Below are 16,684 nucleotides of genomic sequence, written 5' to 3' on the forward strand. Positions count from 1 at the left end.
TTGTATTAATTTCCACCTATCTAATGAACCTAATTGTGCATCATTAATTGCTTCAGGACAACCTATTATTAGACATCATATTAAGAAATAACCAGGTGTTAAAACGTCTATATCGCTTTCATTATCTATTGCATTATCGTGAATTCAGAACTGCTTCAAATGTCAATTTACTTTCGCCTATCCCTCTTTTTAAATGATATTTAACCGACTTGGCTCCTGCCTCCGAAATGTGGAGCTGCCGGGGTCCCAAAATGTTATTGAATTTCATCTGCTTCTAACATGGCAATTGAGAAGTAAAGTTTTCTCTCGACGAAAAAAACCAAACTGTATAAGTCACTCATTATTGCCGTAATGCTATATGGTGCAGAGGCATGGACCACTACAACATCTGATTAGTCGGCGTTACAAGTTTTCGAGAGAAAGGTTCTGAAAGATTTATAGTTCATTACGCGTTGGCCACGGCGAATATCGCATTCGATGGGACGATGGGATGTATGAGATATACGGCGACATTAATATAGTTCAGCAAATTAAAAGAGAACGCTGGTCAGGTCATGCCGTTCCAGCTCTGAAAGTAGAGGAAGAGGAGGAAGAGAAAGATCTGCACTTCGTTGGAAAGACCAAGCGGAGAAAGACTTGGTTGCGCTTGGAATGATTAATTGGTGCCACATTGTGAAAAGAAGAAATGACTGGCGCGCTGTTGTTAACTCGGCTATAATCGCGTAAGAGGTGTTTACGCCAGTAAAGAAGAAAATATGGAAACTACGGTTGAATTTTTCTGAAATGCCTTTTTAAAATTTAGGTATAATGTTTTACAAGCTCAGACAAAATTCCTTCCATTGTCCGAGTATATATGCTGACTTTTACCTCTTCCAGCAAAAAATCTCTTCAAAGCAGCTAGGAACGCTTCGGTTATAAAAACACTTACTGCTTCTAAATGAATAGCTTTTGTTGCCGTACAAACAAATACAGCTATGTATCCTATGTTTTTTGTCCTCTTCCTTTTGAACATTTCATGTGAATCGGTCCTGCACAGTCATTACCAACGTGTGTAAATGAAATTCACATAGATAATCGGAATTCTGGAAGATATTCCATAATTGGTTTTGTTGCTTCTTTGCAGTAACGTAAGCATCGACTACAAGTTCGAATTGTCTTTTTTATTGAATTCTTTAATCGAATAATTCCTTCTAATTGTCGTTTCCATTAATTTGTTTTCTCCCTTTAATTTTATTTTATGCACATTTTCGATTATTAATGAAAATAAATTCATATTATTGGGTGTTTTTGATGAAATATAAAATCTGCATAACCCAACCGACCTTCTACATTCCATTACTATCCAAATTGGATTAAAGCGTGCAATAACGCCAACTATATATTTTTGAAGTTTCGATCCTACGAAGAGGATGTCATTTAAACTGTTTCCATTTGTAGCTTTAGCAGACGCATCGAAAACCACTCATAGTTTTGTTGTTAGACTGCCTTTTCGAATCACTGCTTGATGTAGCAAATAGTATTTTAACTTGTCATTTGTAGCGAGCCTCCTACGTGATCAACGCTAATGTTGCATAGCTTGTTATTTATGAATCTCTTTCGATTCATCGTAGTCAATGCCTGGAACCTTCTGCATTCAAAATATTGATGCGCAGTATACACAATATTTTGTGCAGTTGTATAAACTGTAGGTGTTCGCTTTGGCTGCTTTTGAATGTTCCACTTAGCTGTTTTCTGTCTCGTATTGCTTCTGGAGCATAATATTGCTGTTCCAAGAAACGGAAAACATCAACTGCTGACCTGCTTTTGTGTGGTTTTTCGTCTTTGGCCCACCTTTGCCACGACATTTGGCCGATCGATCGTCTGTTTCCGGGTCGTAAGAATAGAGCCAAGTCTCGTCGCTAATAATAATGCTTTTAATAACATCTTGGTAGTCAGAAAGGAGTGTTTTACAGACGTTAACGCGACGCGTTTTCGAAAAAAATCAGTAATTTAGAACCAATCGTGTTTGTTTTAGGTCCAAATGATCTCTCAAAATGGTTTTCACTGATTCCTACGATATCCCAACAATGCCTCTGATGCTTAATCGTCGATTCTCAAGCATCAATTCCTTTTTTATTGTCGTGTTGATCATCAGTTGATGTCGATGGCTGTTTTGGGTGTGGTTTTTCGTCAACGCATTGATTCCGCATTCAAAATTTACAGGGACATTTTTTGTTGAATAATTTCGCTCATCTAAAAAATCGTCGAATGCGCTTTATTTACTTTAGAAAGAGTAGCATATACTAAACATTAGTAACTATTTTCTTACGGTATTTGGCACAGGTGTCATCATAATAAGCTAGAAAAAAAATATTTTGATGAATAAGTTTTCACGCGAAATATAAATTAAAAAGTCTTATTAATTTTTGCCCACTTTTCACAAAACATCTTTCAAATATCTCGGAGTTACCATAGATAGAAAACTTAGGTGGTGAAATCACATTGAAAGTCCTTCGAATCTGGAACTCCTAAAAAAGAGCCATTGTCTCAAAGTGTAGTTCTAGTCTATTGCCTATATTCAAGTGCCACCCGCCCCATACTAAAATATGGTGTAGCGGTGTGCTGGATGGCACTATCGAAAAAGTGTCGTATTAAACCCATAGAACAAAAGCAACGGACTTGATTGTTGAAGGTTACGGGTGCAATAAAAACAACTTCAATAATGGCTGTGGAACATTCTGGATATCCAAGCATCAACTAAGGCTATCCGTAGCGCCAATTCTAAGACACATTGCGTTACATTATGCATAAAGACAATAACTAGACTTTTAGTAGATAACTCAATTAATACTCGTAACATCTGCGCACCTGATCAGATAGGAATAGAAGGAAACGAAAATATAAAATTTAAGTGCACGATATTGACAACGAGCAATGGGATCGATGGCATATGCTAACTCTAAGTGTATTATTTGACAGCCTGTGCTTCATCACTCCTCTTGCAACAGCTATTACTGCCAAAGAACGGAGCCAAAACAAAATCTTAAGACATGTCAGAACATTACACTCAGGAATATAACAGGTTGCGCCTTGATGTCTCCGATCGAAAATTTTCATAGCAAGGCCTGTATGTTTCCAGTTGGGGAACATAACACACTTCTAACCAAGCACTTTCTGCTTAGATATTTTCCCACAACTCTATCCACTTCTTCGGATGCCCAGCAAACTTCATTCCCTTAACATGGCTCGCTTTATGATCCAACCCCGTCGAAAAGCACGTTTCGTGGGCCTGCTGTTAAATGACTTCATTTCAGCTACAACTGTTATTAATTTATTATTTATCAAGACGCGTCGACGACAATTGTAATTAGGAGTTGTTAAGCTGCAACTAGTGAGTTCCGTTCCTCCCTTCCATAGTCACTTGGGTGGGTCGATTCCGAAATTTTTTCGATTCGGTATTTCTAATAGTGCGGAAAAGTTGCCTTAGTACTTCCTGATTCCAATGCAACTTTTTGTTTTGAGATCGGATTGCATCTTCAACCCGAACCTCGGCCTTGAAATTTCGGAAATTCGCCTAAAATCGTGAAATTGTCTACCTAGCACCTGAAATACGCATCTCATGGCAAAATGTATAAAACAAAAGTTATTTGTCACGTCATTTGCTACCGAAATGGTATATGTGGTCATGGCCGTAGGACGAACCGTTCCCGAGATACGAGCGAAAAGGCGGCGCGCCACAGCGCAAGGTGAAAATCGGCTTGTGGCCACACTTCTTGACGTTGATTTCGCCGAGTGCTATCACTCACATTCATTCACCTACGCCAAAGGACACGTTCGGATAGGTCTCCACACAAACATTTTTTCATCTAGTTCCTTCACTCTTGTCGGTGATTTCGCCGAGTTCTATCACTTACATTCATTTCCCTGCGCCATACGACACGTTCGGACTGGTCTCCACATAAATATTTTTTCATCGAGTTCCTTCACTCTTGTCATTGATTTCGCCAGGTGCTATCACTTATATTCTCTTAACAAAACACAGAACTCAAAATGTCTATCTAAATTTAAATTTAGACAGAAATGTGTTTGGCATATATCCGTACAATCTCTCTGAGTCCCAGTTACCTACTTACCAGGATGTTCTTTTGTGTTATCAGTTTGAAAGATTTGGTATAGGGCGACTCCGAGGCGACAACTATGAACCTAGGAGTAAAGAGGTTACAGAAATAGTTGCAAAAAAGGTTGAAAATACTTTCAAAAAGTCATCTATTCCGATAGTTTCACACACCAGAGTTGTACAAATGCTCACCACATACCATAAGAAATTTCTGACTTTTAAACAAATGTTTTTAAGGAACCCAATAGGTTTGAGCTCTAAAAGAGACGACTTTGTCTCTTCCGCCGGAAAATTATTTGTCATCGCTGCTTGTAAATGCATTTATTTTTCTTCTTGCACTTGTCCAAATGAAAGGAAAGTTCCTATCAATGAACAACCATTTCTCTTGGATAAGAGAACCACAAGAATTGGTCGCATTGGAAGTGTTGATCTACCTGAAACAAAAAAGATTACAAAGAAAAATGAACGTAAAGAAAAGCTTTCAAAACGTCATTCAACATCAACACTTACCAGAAAAGTATCAGCTAGAACACGTGACCATTCAGATCAGCCAGACTCTCATACAGACGACAACAATGTAGGCGCGTCGCACATTGATTCTTCGAAAAACTATGGTGACGATGAATTTTCTCTTCCATCCTCTAAAACCGAACAAAACACACTAGTATTACAACACACTGCTTTAGCTGCCCAAAGATTTGGAGTAAGTGATAGAGCAGCGGCCTTGATTGTTTCATCGGCTTTTCTGGATGCCAAAAAAGCAGGTTTGATAACAGAGGATCAGGCTAGCTTTGTCACTGACAAATGCAAGATTAGTCGGGCAAAAAAAAGTGGTGGTGTTAAGCTCCAGAACACCGAAAGTATTGACTCCGTATATGGGCTGTATTTTGACGGCCGCAAAGACAATACACTTACACAAGACAGCGAAGGTAAAAAGTACTACCGCGACACTGTCAAAGAGGAACATATTTCTCTTATAGCGGAACCTGGTTGTCATTACTTTGGCCACGTCACGTCTCCTTCCGGGTCAGCTGAGGATGAGACGCAAGCTATATGGCAACATTTAGAAGAAAGAATAGGTAGGCCATTACAGTGGGTTGTTTGTCTTCTACATTTCAACGAACTTCCATTCCGTGCTCTTTTCGAACACATAGATGGTGTCTCAAAGAGTCCAAATACATTCTCTGGCGACATAGGTAAACTGCTCCCTTATTGTGAGAAGTTGCCTGTTGTCAAATTTGAAAGTTTTCCATCCTGCCAATTACCTTCTGAGGTTATTAATCCGACCCAACTTAGCACAGACCAAGCTTATCTCTATAAAATATCAGAAGCTGTTATTTCCGGTCAATGTTCCTCAGATTTAGCGTCGATGCATCCAGGTAACATGTGCAAATCTCGCTGGCTCACCTGTGCAAATAGAATTCTGAGATTATACATTTCTACTGACAAACCAACAAAGGAAATAAAGATTTTGGTCAAGTACATACTTACAGTTTACTCACCTTTGTGGTTCTCAATAAGATTCAACAGTTAAATCAAAGATGGCTCGCGCCATCTCTATGCTGCAATTCAAAGGTCGAGATACTTACCCGCTAAACTGCGCAAGGTTGTCGATTCATCCATTCAACAGAATGCTTTCTTTGCTCTTCCAGAAATCATTCTCCTTAGTATGATGACTGACGAACGGATAGAAGTCAGAAAGTTGGCCCTTGACCGTCTTCTGGAAGCCAGAGAAGCAGAGTCTGACACCATAAATGGAAGAGTTAGATGTAATAAAGTGCCAAAGCTGAATTTCAAAGCTAATACTTATTACGATATGATTAACTGGAAGACTATTACCTTGACTGTTCCACCAGTTCTTTGTTCAGTTTCTAACGAAGAACTCATAAAAGGGCTGTCGGGAGACACTGCAGAGGTATGGAAATTTAGTGAATTCCCCTCTCACACCGTGGCAGTCAAGAGAATCGTCAAACTGGTGACAGAGGCATCTTCTAAAGTTATTGGCCCCCAATCTCGTGATCTTTTTATACGCTCTACACTGAAATCTAGGCAACAAGTGCCAAAGTTTAGTACAAAATCTGATTTTATCAATAAATTTGACACAGATTCAGACTAAAACAAGCCTGACATATGGTGGGTTGGTTGGGTTGGGCTTGGGAGGAACCCGAAGAGCAGCTACCTCCACGCGGTGGGTACTGGGTGACCAATACAGGTTAGCTGAGAGCTGCAACAATTTTGACCTTGCGCTGTGGCGCGCCGCCTTTTCGCTCGTATCTCGGGAACGGTTCGTCTTACGGCCATGATCACATATACCATTTCGGTAGCAAATGACGTGACAAATAACTTCTGTTTTATACATGTTGCCATGAGATGCGTATTTCAGGTGCTAGGTAGACAATTTCACGATTTTAGGCGAATTTCCGAAATTTCAAGGCCGAGGTTTTTAGGCCGATTAGAAATACCGAATCGAAAAAATTCCGGAATCGACCCACCCTAATAGTCACAACGTAGTTATTGTTGTTCTCATTTGAGCATTTTTCATCTTTCAATATAAATTAAAACTCACCACCGCTTCTACCGCCTCTATCGTGCATGTTTGCTCCAATTGGATTTTTTCCGTAGAAACGAGTTTATTCTCTCAAACGCAGAGTTGGCAATCCCGATAATTTGTAGTATTTAAGAAATAAACGTGAATATATTTGAAACATTTTTAAACTAGCACAAAATTACTTTGAATACAATTATATATATTTAGGCAGACTATTTTGGATTCTAGTTTTAATGTTTTACAATATTAAAAATTATACTGAAAAGCTAGATGTGTTGCCAAACCATGTATGTAATTTGAGCATTGGCAACATTGAGAAAAACAACAATTATGTTGTCACTCGCGGAACCGTTACGCACTAGCATTGTGTTACGCACTAGCACTGTGTGCTAAATGGTAATATCACAAATAAGATAAAATATGATAACGGCAGATGAGTTTTAAGGGGATATACCAGTGTAACGCATGAAAAATTAGGAGATTTTCTTGAATATTTTTTAGAAAAAGTTTGCGATTGATTCGAACTTCCTTGAACGTAATAAGGTATATTTTCAGCTATATTTTCAGATTTCTTTATTTACAAAAATTTTGAAATAACGGAGTTATGGACTGTCTTCGGAGTTACAAAAAAAGTGCCCAAATTGCTGACATGATTCCGGCCGAATGAGCGCCTGAAACAAAAAAAATTCAAAAAGTTTATTAAACTGAAAGATATTTCCTATACAATGATATACGATCTTTGAAAAACATCAAAAATTAACAAAATGGCGTAATTTTAAAAAAAAAAATCATTTGTTTAGGTAAAAAAATTGTAGTTTTTTTAATGCCGAATTGGCAATTTTTAACCAATCAAAAAGATCGTAGGTCATTGTGTAATAAATGTAATCAACAATACTCAATTTTAATTTGAAAACGATCGGTTAATTTCTCGTTGAGTTATGATGTCAGCAATTTTGAAAAATGTCGTTTTGAGAAAAACACGTTAAAAGTTTCACTCATATATGATTATACCCGCGACCGGTCGCTCTTCAGAACACTGCCATCCCAAAACTATATTACAGATACGACCTTGCTGAATTCACAGGATATTTTTGTAAATATAAACTATCGAAAAATTTTTTTTTTTAAGAGTCACTGGTACAGCCCCTTAAACCTTAATAAGGGGGAATTATTTTATGGTTCTTTCTCGTGTCATTTTGAAGTTAGGTTTACGTTTTACATACAATTAATGCTTTTATTATAAGAATAAATATACTTTTATATATATATATTTTTTTCTAATAAATATTACAAATATTAAAATCAATCTGTTTATATTTCAAACTATTTTATACCTATGTTATCATATTTGAATATACATATGTTTTTGAATTAATCAGGCTTGAAGTGAGAATTTCTTACATTGCTTATAAGAGTAATAATTCAGCGTAAAACTTGAGTTATTTCCATATGCTTTTAAATTTCGTAATTTTATTTCATTGGTAGCGCTCCAAAGGTGGTAATTACGCTCATATTAATACCGTTATGCATTGTAACTACAAGAATCTTTTACATAATATTTTCAATTTTAAATAGGCAGTAAGAAAGTGCTACTCCATACTATAAAATGGGCAATTGCTTACAAATAAACAGCACAGATGACATTTCACTTTTACGTGGAAGCGAAAGTAGCAACACACATGATTTTACATCTGATCGAAATGTTCCGGCTCCAATTTATTCGGTAAGTGACGTATTTCTATAATCAAAAGAACTGGTAGAATACTGTATTCATTATTTTTTCCGTTAGTAATGAAAATTTAAATTTTGTCATCTTTGATTTGAAACCAAATATATAAGTAACTTTGCTTATTTTAAACTATGTTGGAGAAAACTACATAAATGGCTGGGACTTGGAATAGCATCGCTTGAATTAAAATGGATATGGGCATAGAAAAGATCCTGATTAAAACTATATATCTCACAAATATAAAGAAAATAATTTGTTTTTTAATGCATAGATATATATGAATTAAAAGTTCAAAATTTGGACAATTTTAAACATGCGATTTTTGGATTTATAATAAATTTAACACTTATACAGTGTTTGTTCGGAAAGTAAGAGTCGATTTAAAATAATTTATTGGATCAATCGCTACAATTTTTTAAAAACTTTTAAAATAGGCTCCTTCTGCGTCGATGCAACGCTGCCAGCGCTATTTTCAAGCATTGAAGGTGTCACGGAAGGCAATCTCCGGAATAGCCTAGAGAGCCGAGATGAATGGCAAGGAAACAAAAAAGTCCGGGGGCCACATCTGGGCTCTAGGGCAGCTGCGGAAGCGTTGGGATGCCGGTCTTGGTTAGACAGCTGTTCATAAGAAAGAGTCGGGGCGTTGTCGTGGTGCAACTTCAAATCGGCTGCGATGTCTTGTCAGACCCGATTGACCCTTCGTTGTGAGTCCCTTTTAGACTTTCACGTTGACGGTTTGTTCAGAAGGAACAAATTCATGGTGGACGATGCCTTTGATGTCAAAAAAGACAATGTAATGAGCATTTTTTTCACTTTGGACTTGCTCATTCTTTCCTTTTTTACGGTCTTGATCATCGACTTCTTTCCGGTTCTCCAAAAAGGCCTGGTACCGAAACACATCACTTCTTGCTAAAGCAACATCTGGGTAACCCTGCTTGATCATATCAAATGGCTCTGTCGCCGATTTACTGAGTTTCACACAGAATTTAATCGCGTACCTCTGCTCGAACGAACGCTGCATTTCCGGCTTGCACCACTCACAGAAACACGTAGCGCGAAAATTTTTGTCCTGACTCAAGGTGCTCGGAGACAACTGACCAGCTCCTCATTCGTTAGCTAGGAACGCCTTCTACCGAATCCAGTCGGTGCGCGCTCCAAAGAACAGTTGCGGCAGAAGAAAATCAGTCCTATTACATTCCGGACAAACCCTGTATTGTTAAATGTTTACACACTAACTTTCCATCAAGTTGTGGCTATACACGTAATTCATATTAAAAAGGGCACAAATTAAGTTTAAGTTTTTGATAAATTATACTTATTTACAAATAACAAAAGGGAAAACAAATAGTTGCAGTGTGGCTAATAACTGTAAAATTGCCTAACAATTTTAATTTTTTTGCTATAGCTACACGCATTATTGTACCAAAATTTAAATCAGATAACCTACTTCTTATTTTATGTTAGTTTTATTTCATTATTGAAAAAATTGTTCACAAGTGTAGGTGCTTCAAACATAGATATAATTTTGAAGCAAAAAGTTTCAAACCAGGTTATTTTTTTAAACTTCCTTATAAAAAGTAATTTCAATAATAACTTCAGGTTATGAACCACTGTTTCTTTAAACACATATGCCCAAATGAATCTTATGAGAGCGCAATGTATATGATTAGCCAACACCGCTTCCATCGCCCGCTTACCAAAGAACTTCCAACGATTTGGGGGTTTTCCCGTAGAAACGAGTCAGCAGATTGCTCTCTCACAACGCAGGGTAGTAATTATAAAAGTTGTCTTCAATATGTTTGAAATTTTCTTAAAATAACTCAAAATCAGAGTCGAATGCTATTATTTATAAATGTATAAACTATTTTTAATAGGTTGTTTTAAGTTTTGATATTTTATATTATAAAAAATTGTAATTGAAAACATAGATGTGCTCTAAACTATATATGCGCATTGAGCAATGGCAACATTGTTCAAATGAAAACAAACAAAGATGGCTGATTTCTGCGTTTTCCTACGTGCTCAACTTTTAACACATTTTGCCCGCTAAGGAAGGCAAAGAAGGAAGGGTGTAGCGTTTTTGGGTGTTCCTGCTATTAGCGTTCGTATTCTATTTGTGTGCTTAGCCACTTTCAATCAATAATGCCATACCACGCAAATATATTTTTATTTGATGATTTCTTATATTTTTGAAAATATGTGTTCTCTTTCCATGGCGCGGATTATTATTTTAATACATTTCCAAAGCAACTTAGATTTTTAAAATTTAACAAAACAATTGTAGAAAAAAATCTCAATTCTTTGAATATTTTGATAAAACAACCAACCTGAAAATATCACAAATCATATACATACATATTTATATAAGGATTTTCGTTAAATGGAACAGCAATATGTTTAAATAAAGTATCTTTTCTTTTTTAATATGCAGATATATAAAACTACCTTGCATATGAACGTATAAAAGCCCACAACTTGAGAAAAGTTTTCCCAATTGTAGCTAAAACGAATTTTTGCAACTGGCATCACCACCATTAACTGATCTATCACATGTACAGTGGTGTGGACAAAATAGGAACAACCATAAAGAGTTGTGTAGTTTTAAAATGTGCTGTTTTCTTATTAAATAAAATTATTTGTAGATACAAATATAACTTATATAATTTTTTCCAAACAGTGATTAGAATTTCCCACAATGAAAAGGTAAATAAAAACAAATATTAATGCGAAATTCTAAAACCTGCAAATTATGTTTACCTCTTTTTGTTCACACAACTTTACAATTCCGATATGAAGTAAACTTCCGCTCTTTAATTTGGGTACAATGTCAGTATTGCCGCAACCATTCTGCGATGACCATTAAGTTACGGAGGAATGTAATGTTTTTTTATCGCAACTTTTAATGCCCTTACCTCCGTAAACTGATATTCCGCTCATCTAGCCCTCGTCGCACATTGCTAACTTTGCGGGCTAAAAATGTGCGCATCCCTGCCTTAGGGTATTAGCAGCACTTTATATTCAAAAATGATAACTTAATCAAGGGGTTAAATTTCATGTATACGGTGCATAAAGAAAACCAATCGGCTTTAAGGGGAGTGGCTGTGGTTATAAACCTCGTTTCCACACTCAAAATATTTTGCTTTGGGCGTATTTATTCAGTGAGTTCTCGCACTTTTTGTAATTGTCCACACACACGCTTTATGGAGAGTGTCCGTGATTAGAATCTGATTTCACCTATTTTCATACTATCAAAGGAAAGCGGTGCTAAAAAATTTGGTTGAAATGGTAATAATGATTTGAAAGATAAGTATGTGTATCACTTCTATTAGTGGCGGAGGCATTTTTGTTCAATTTTTTTAAATAAATTACATACGAAATTTTGTTATGAATATTCATATTTGTTTGATCATCAAATGTATACTACCGTCTAAAGCAGTGGTTCCCAAACTTATTTTGTCTACCGCCCCCTTTGAGAATAAATATCTTTTTAGCGCCCCCATTTTTTCACCTATTTAAAAACCACTATAACTTCAAATTAATTATTGTGACCTATATATGTATATTAACGGAGAATTCTAAACGAAACTTTTACTATAACCAGCAACTTGAAACCTGAGCGCAGTAGGTAACATACAACGGCGCTTAGGTCTCAAGTTAACTCTTATGGGCTCCACCTGCCAATAAGAATGGTTATTGAAACACAACTTTATAGTATTAAAACAGAGAATCTTTTATTAAAAATAAAACTTAAATAATCGATCCATATATAAAAACTAATGTGAAGGATGAATCTGATGCTGTTTAATAAGTTTGTTAAAATCAGGTTCCAATTTACTCAAGAACAGTCGCAAGTCGCCACGTTCGGTAACAAGCAAACGATTTCTATTTTTAGTAAGCAGTGTTGTTACAGCACTAAATCTACGTTCACACAAATATGACGATGGGAATGCTATCAAGAATCGTTGAACGATTGACCACAATCCAGGGTACAATTGCGAGATCGATTTGTGTAGCCAAAATTCTTGGTAACCATTTTTGAGCTTGATTTTTATTACCTCGTTTGTTGTCAATTCTATAAGTTCTTCTTCCAGCTGAGGTGATATTGCTGTGTTGACATTTGAAAACGGATCCAACACCCAGTCTGGTATTTCCAAGTTCAACATGTCCTGGTATCGTTCGGTGAAGTCAATGTAAAGGTTTTCCAAATGTTGGCAGTAGGCAAACAATTCGTCGTTACTGCATGATACTGATAAATTCGGAAAAATGTGAAACTCACGTCGGCCCAGATTCTTTTTGTGTAGAAGCAGTTTGGCTGCGAAAGGAGCAACGACGTTTTTTGTTTTAATTAAATTTAGTTTATCGCCTTGCAGTTGGAGATTCATGTCGTTGAACAATTTATACAGGTCTGTCATGTAAGCTGTATCATTCTTTGATGTTATGAGCTTGTCTTGAAATTCTGTATCTTTAGTTTCCAAGAACTATATAACAGAGTCAAACAGGTTGTAGAATCGAGTTAGACAATTGCCCTTTTGATAGCCAACGAACTTCAGTGTGAAACAACAAACGATTAAAATCCTCGTCATTAGTAACAGAAAGCTGATGAAATAATCTATTATTCAAAGAGCTGTTGCGGATTTTATTAACTGCTTTGATGACATATTGCAGTGATTGAAATAGTTTTTCACTTAAGTTTCTAGCAACTAAATGTTGTCTATGAATAACGCAATGTACACCAAGGACATCTGGAATTTTATTTTTTAAGTGCGCTATTAAGCCTTATATGATATGATATATATATGATAGAGTGCCATCATAGCCGGGGCGCCATCCGTAGCAATTGAAATAATATTTTTCAAAGGAATCTTTTTCTCATCGCCAAACTTTTCCAATATATTGAATATGGTTTCGCCTTTTGTATCGGTCTCTAAATTTCTAGCAAATAATAGTTCTTCACATATTTTTTCATCTCTAATAAACCTCACGTAAGACAACAACAATGCTTCATTAGTTGGTAAAGTGGACTCATCGAGCTGAATTGAGAATTGGCTCGAAAATGTTTTTAGACATAGAAGACACAAAGGCGAGGATGGGTTTGTGGGATTTTCAATTAATCCGAATTTAATGTATTCCGCACAGTATTGTCGTCTCTTCTTTTTTACTTCCGACATTGTTTCGCTTTGAGAAATACGTTTAACTTCGCGAGTAGTGTAAAGGAGGCGTAAGTAATGCTCATCTATTGCGCGCAACACCACAATTGAATATAAAATAAATATTACATTGTTTATATAGGAATGCTTAAGCACAATTATTATATAGTAGTCCAAAAATATGAATTCTTTTTTTTCCTAGAAATACATTTGTAAAAAAAAGGATCTTTATCCTTTTTTTTATTTTCCACATAAAGGATTTAAGGAGTTCAAAAGCTCAAAACGTGCGCTACATCAGCTACCTACCCGACGTCATTTGGCAAGTGATAAAATAAATTTTTCAAGAGCTCAAAGCATGCGCTACATCAGCTCGAACCTATGTACCTACCCTACACCTTTGCGCAAATGATTATGTTATGATAGCAAGTGCCCACATACAGATTTGGCAATGGCAAGAGCAATACGTATGACAGTTAGTATTCTATAAATTCTATCCTGTCGAGATGCCCCGTTATGAAACGGAGCGATCGATTGACATGATTTTCATTTTTCTATATTAAATAAAATAGGACATATATATGAATTACGCGGAGAGAAATATAGAACCGAGTTTGAGCAATCTTTTAATTCATAATAGTTGATGTTCACAAGTTCTTGTTGAGAGTCGAGAGCTCTAAGAGGCCTCCTAGCTAAATAAAATTACAAATAACCCCCCAGGCCTCTACACAACGCCCCCATTTTCTTTCTGGGTCTCTTACCGCCCTCCCCTTGACACCTGTAGCTACCACAAGAGGGCGTTATCGCTCACTTTGGGAAACACTGGTCTAAAGGGTGGTTACTACAGTCCTAGCGTTAACTCACTTCTTGAATAAAGAATGTAAGGAATATACTATTTTTTTTTTGATAAATGTTAAAAGTTTTGAAATAAATTACATATGCAATTTTGTTATATATATTTTTTTACTGAAACTTGTGGAAAGATTTATTTTATGTTTATCTGGTGTAAATATGCATTAAAAAATAATTGAAATAACATTTGAATAGACCTACTTGTTCGACATCTGAAAGCAGACTGAATATATTTTGTTCGCTGATTCGCTTTGTCTCACTGTAAACACATTAACTTAAATTTGAAAGTTGATAATAAACGTAATTTATGTTTTGACATTAGAAAGTAAAAAATCCTCAACGTGAAAAAATATTTATGTTAAATTATCTTTCAGGAACTGCTGCAGCCTGTCTTCTTTCCGTCTCCGTCGACTAGACGTCCAGCGTCAAATTTAACTGAGGAAGAACAAGTGAAAATTGCAAAGCGAATCGGATTAATCCAACATCTCCCAATCGGCACCTACGATGGTTCAAAAAAAATACGCGAATGCGTCATTTGTATGATAGATTTTTGTGTAGATGAGGCAGTGCGATATTTGCCGTGCATGCACATATATCATGTTCACTGTATTGACGATTGGCTTATGCGTAGTCTAACTTGCCCCAGCTGTATGGAGCCGGTGGATGCAGCACTCTTAACAACCTATGAAACGTCATAACGTCAACTGATTTGATAAAAATTTTATATGTAGTTGGAACGAATCATCTTTTTTAACCATACTATTGAAAAATATTATTTTATTTGCTCGTAAATCTATTACATCAATATGTAGGTATTACATCACGCAAACTAGCTTAGGTAAAATAATACACGTTTTTTTATGTTTTTTTTTTGCAAAATTTGACTTCGGTTGAATATGGAGGAAAAATGTACGCAATATACACGTATGTTTTTTTTTATAAAATATAATTTGCTAATGTTAAAGTTAAAATATGTATGTCCATAACATTTCAAATGTAGGCAAAAAACACTAGCAAAATATGTAAATGGTAGACCTTCGTTTTTGTATACATAAGAAATAAATATTGTGATGAAAATAAAATAGGCGAATATGATATAGGTAAGTAAACAAGCCCTAATGGGTTGAGGCTGATCGACTTCGCCGGGGCCCGAAATATGGTTATCTGTAGTACTAGATTCCAGCATAAGAAGATTCATCAAGCTACCTGGCTGTCTCCGGATCGAAAAACCACCAACCAGATCGATCATGTTGTGATAGACGGAAGACACGTCTCCAGTGTTTTAGATGTGCGTGCGCTCCGAGGTCCTAACATCGACTCGGACCACTATATTGTTGCAGCCAAAATTCGCACCCGCCTCTGTGCAGCAAAAAACGCACGCCAACAAACACAAGGAAGGTTCGACGTCGATAAGCTGCAATCACAACAGACAGCCGAAAGATTTTCTACTCGGCTTGCACTTCTGCTCTCTGAGAGCACTCGTCAACAACTCGGTATAAGGGAACTGTGGGACGGCATTTCAAACTCCTTACGTACAGCGACGAGGAGTGCCGTGTCGCAGCGGAGAGAAAACAGGCTGCCTACCTCGCAACGTTACGATCGACCACAACACGTGCGGGATGGGATAGATACCGAGAGTTGAAGAGGGAAGCGAGACGCATTTGCAGACAGAAGAAGAAAGAGGCCGAAATGCGTGAGTACAAACAGCTTGATAAGCTGGCCGACAGGGGTAATGCTCGAAAATTCTATGAAAAAATGCGGCGGCTTACAGAAGGTTTCAAGACCGGAGCATACTCTTGTAGAACCCCCAAAGGTGATCTAGTTACCGATGCCCAGAGCATACTTAGATTATGGAGGGAACACTTCTCCAGCCTGCTGAATGGCAGTGAACACATAACACCAGGAGAAGGCGAACCCGATACCCCAATCGATGACGATGGAGCAGACGTTCCATTACCCGGCCATGAAGAAGTTCGAATAGCAATTGCCCGCCTGAAGAACAACAAGGCAGCAGGGGCCGACGGATTGCCGGCCGAGCTATTCAAACACGGCGGCGAAGAGCTGATAAGGAGCATGCATCAGCTTCTTTGTAAAATATGGTCGGACGAAAGCATGCCCAACGATTGGAATCTAAGTGTGCTCTGCCCAATCCATAAAAAAGGAGACCCCACAATCTGCGCCAACTACCGTGGGATTAGCCTCCTCAACATTGCATATAAGGTTCTATCGAGCGTATTGTGTGAAAGATTAAAGCCCACCGTCAACAAACTGATTGGACCTTATCAGTGTGGCTTCAGACCTGGTAAATCAACAAC

General features: G+C 37.0%; 1 protein-coding gene across 2 annotated transcripts in view; it reads left to right on the plus strand.

The window, feature by feature from the left end:
- Positions 1-15,340, plus strand: part of LOC125779529 (RING finger protein 11) — a 95,483-nt gene extending 80,143 nt beyond the window's left edge. For both annotated transcript variants that reach the window (XM_049460889.1, XM_049460888.1), the window contains exons 2-3: positions 8,220-8,367; positions 14,744-15,340. In XM_049460889.1, the coding sequence (XP_049316846.1) occupies positions 8,251-8,367; positions 14,744-15,067 (441 nt within the window). In that variant the 5' untranslated portion in view covers positions 8,220-8,250 and the 3' untranslated portion in view covers positions 15,068-15,340. The remainder of the gene's footprint in view (positions 1-8,219; positions 8,368-14,743) is intronic.
- Positions 15,341-16,684: the final 1,344 nt, after the last annotated feature.

The sequence above is a fragment of the Bactrocera dorsalis genome, chromosome 6, assembly GCF_023373825.1.
Source record: "Bactrocera dorsalis isolate Fly_Bdor chromosome 6, ASM2337382v1, whole genome shotgun sequence".
NCBI classification, from domain to species: Eukaryota; Metazoa; Arthropoda; class Insecta; order Diptera; family Tephritidae; genus Bactrocera; species Bactrocera dorsalis.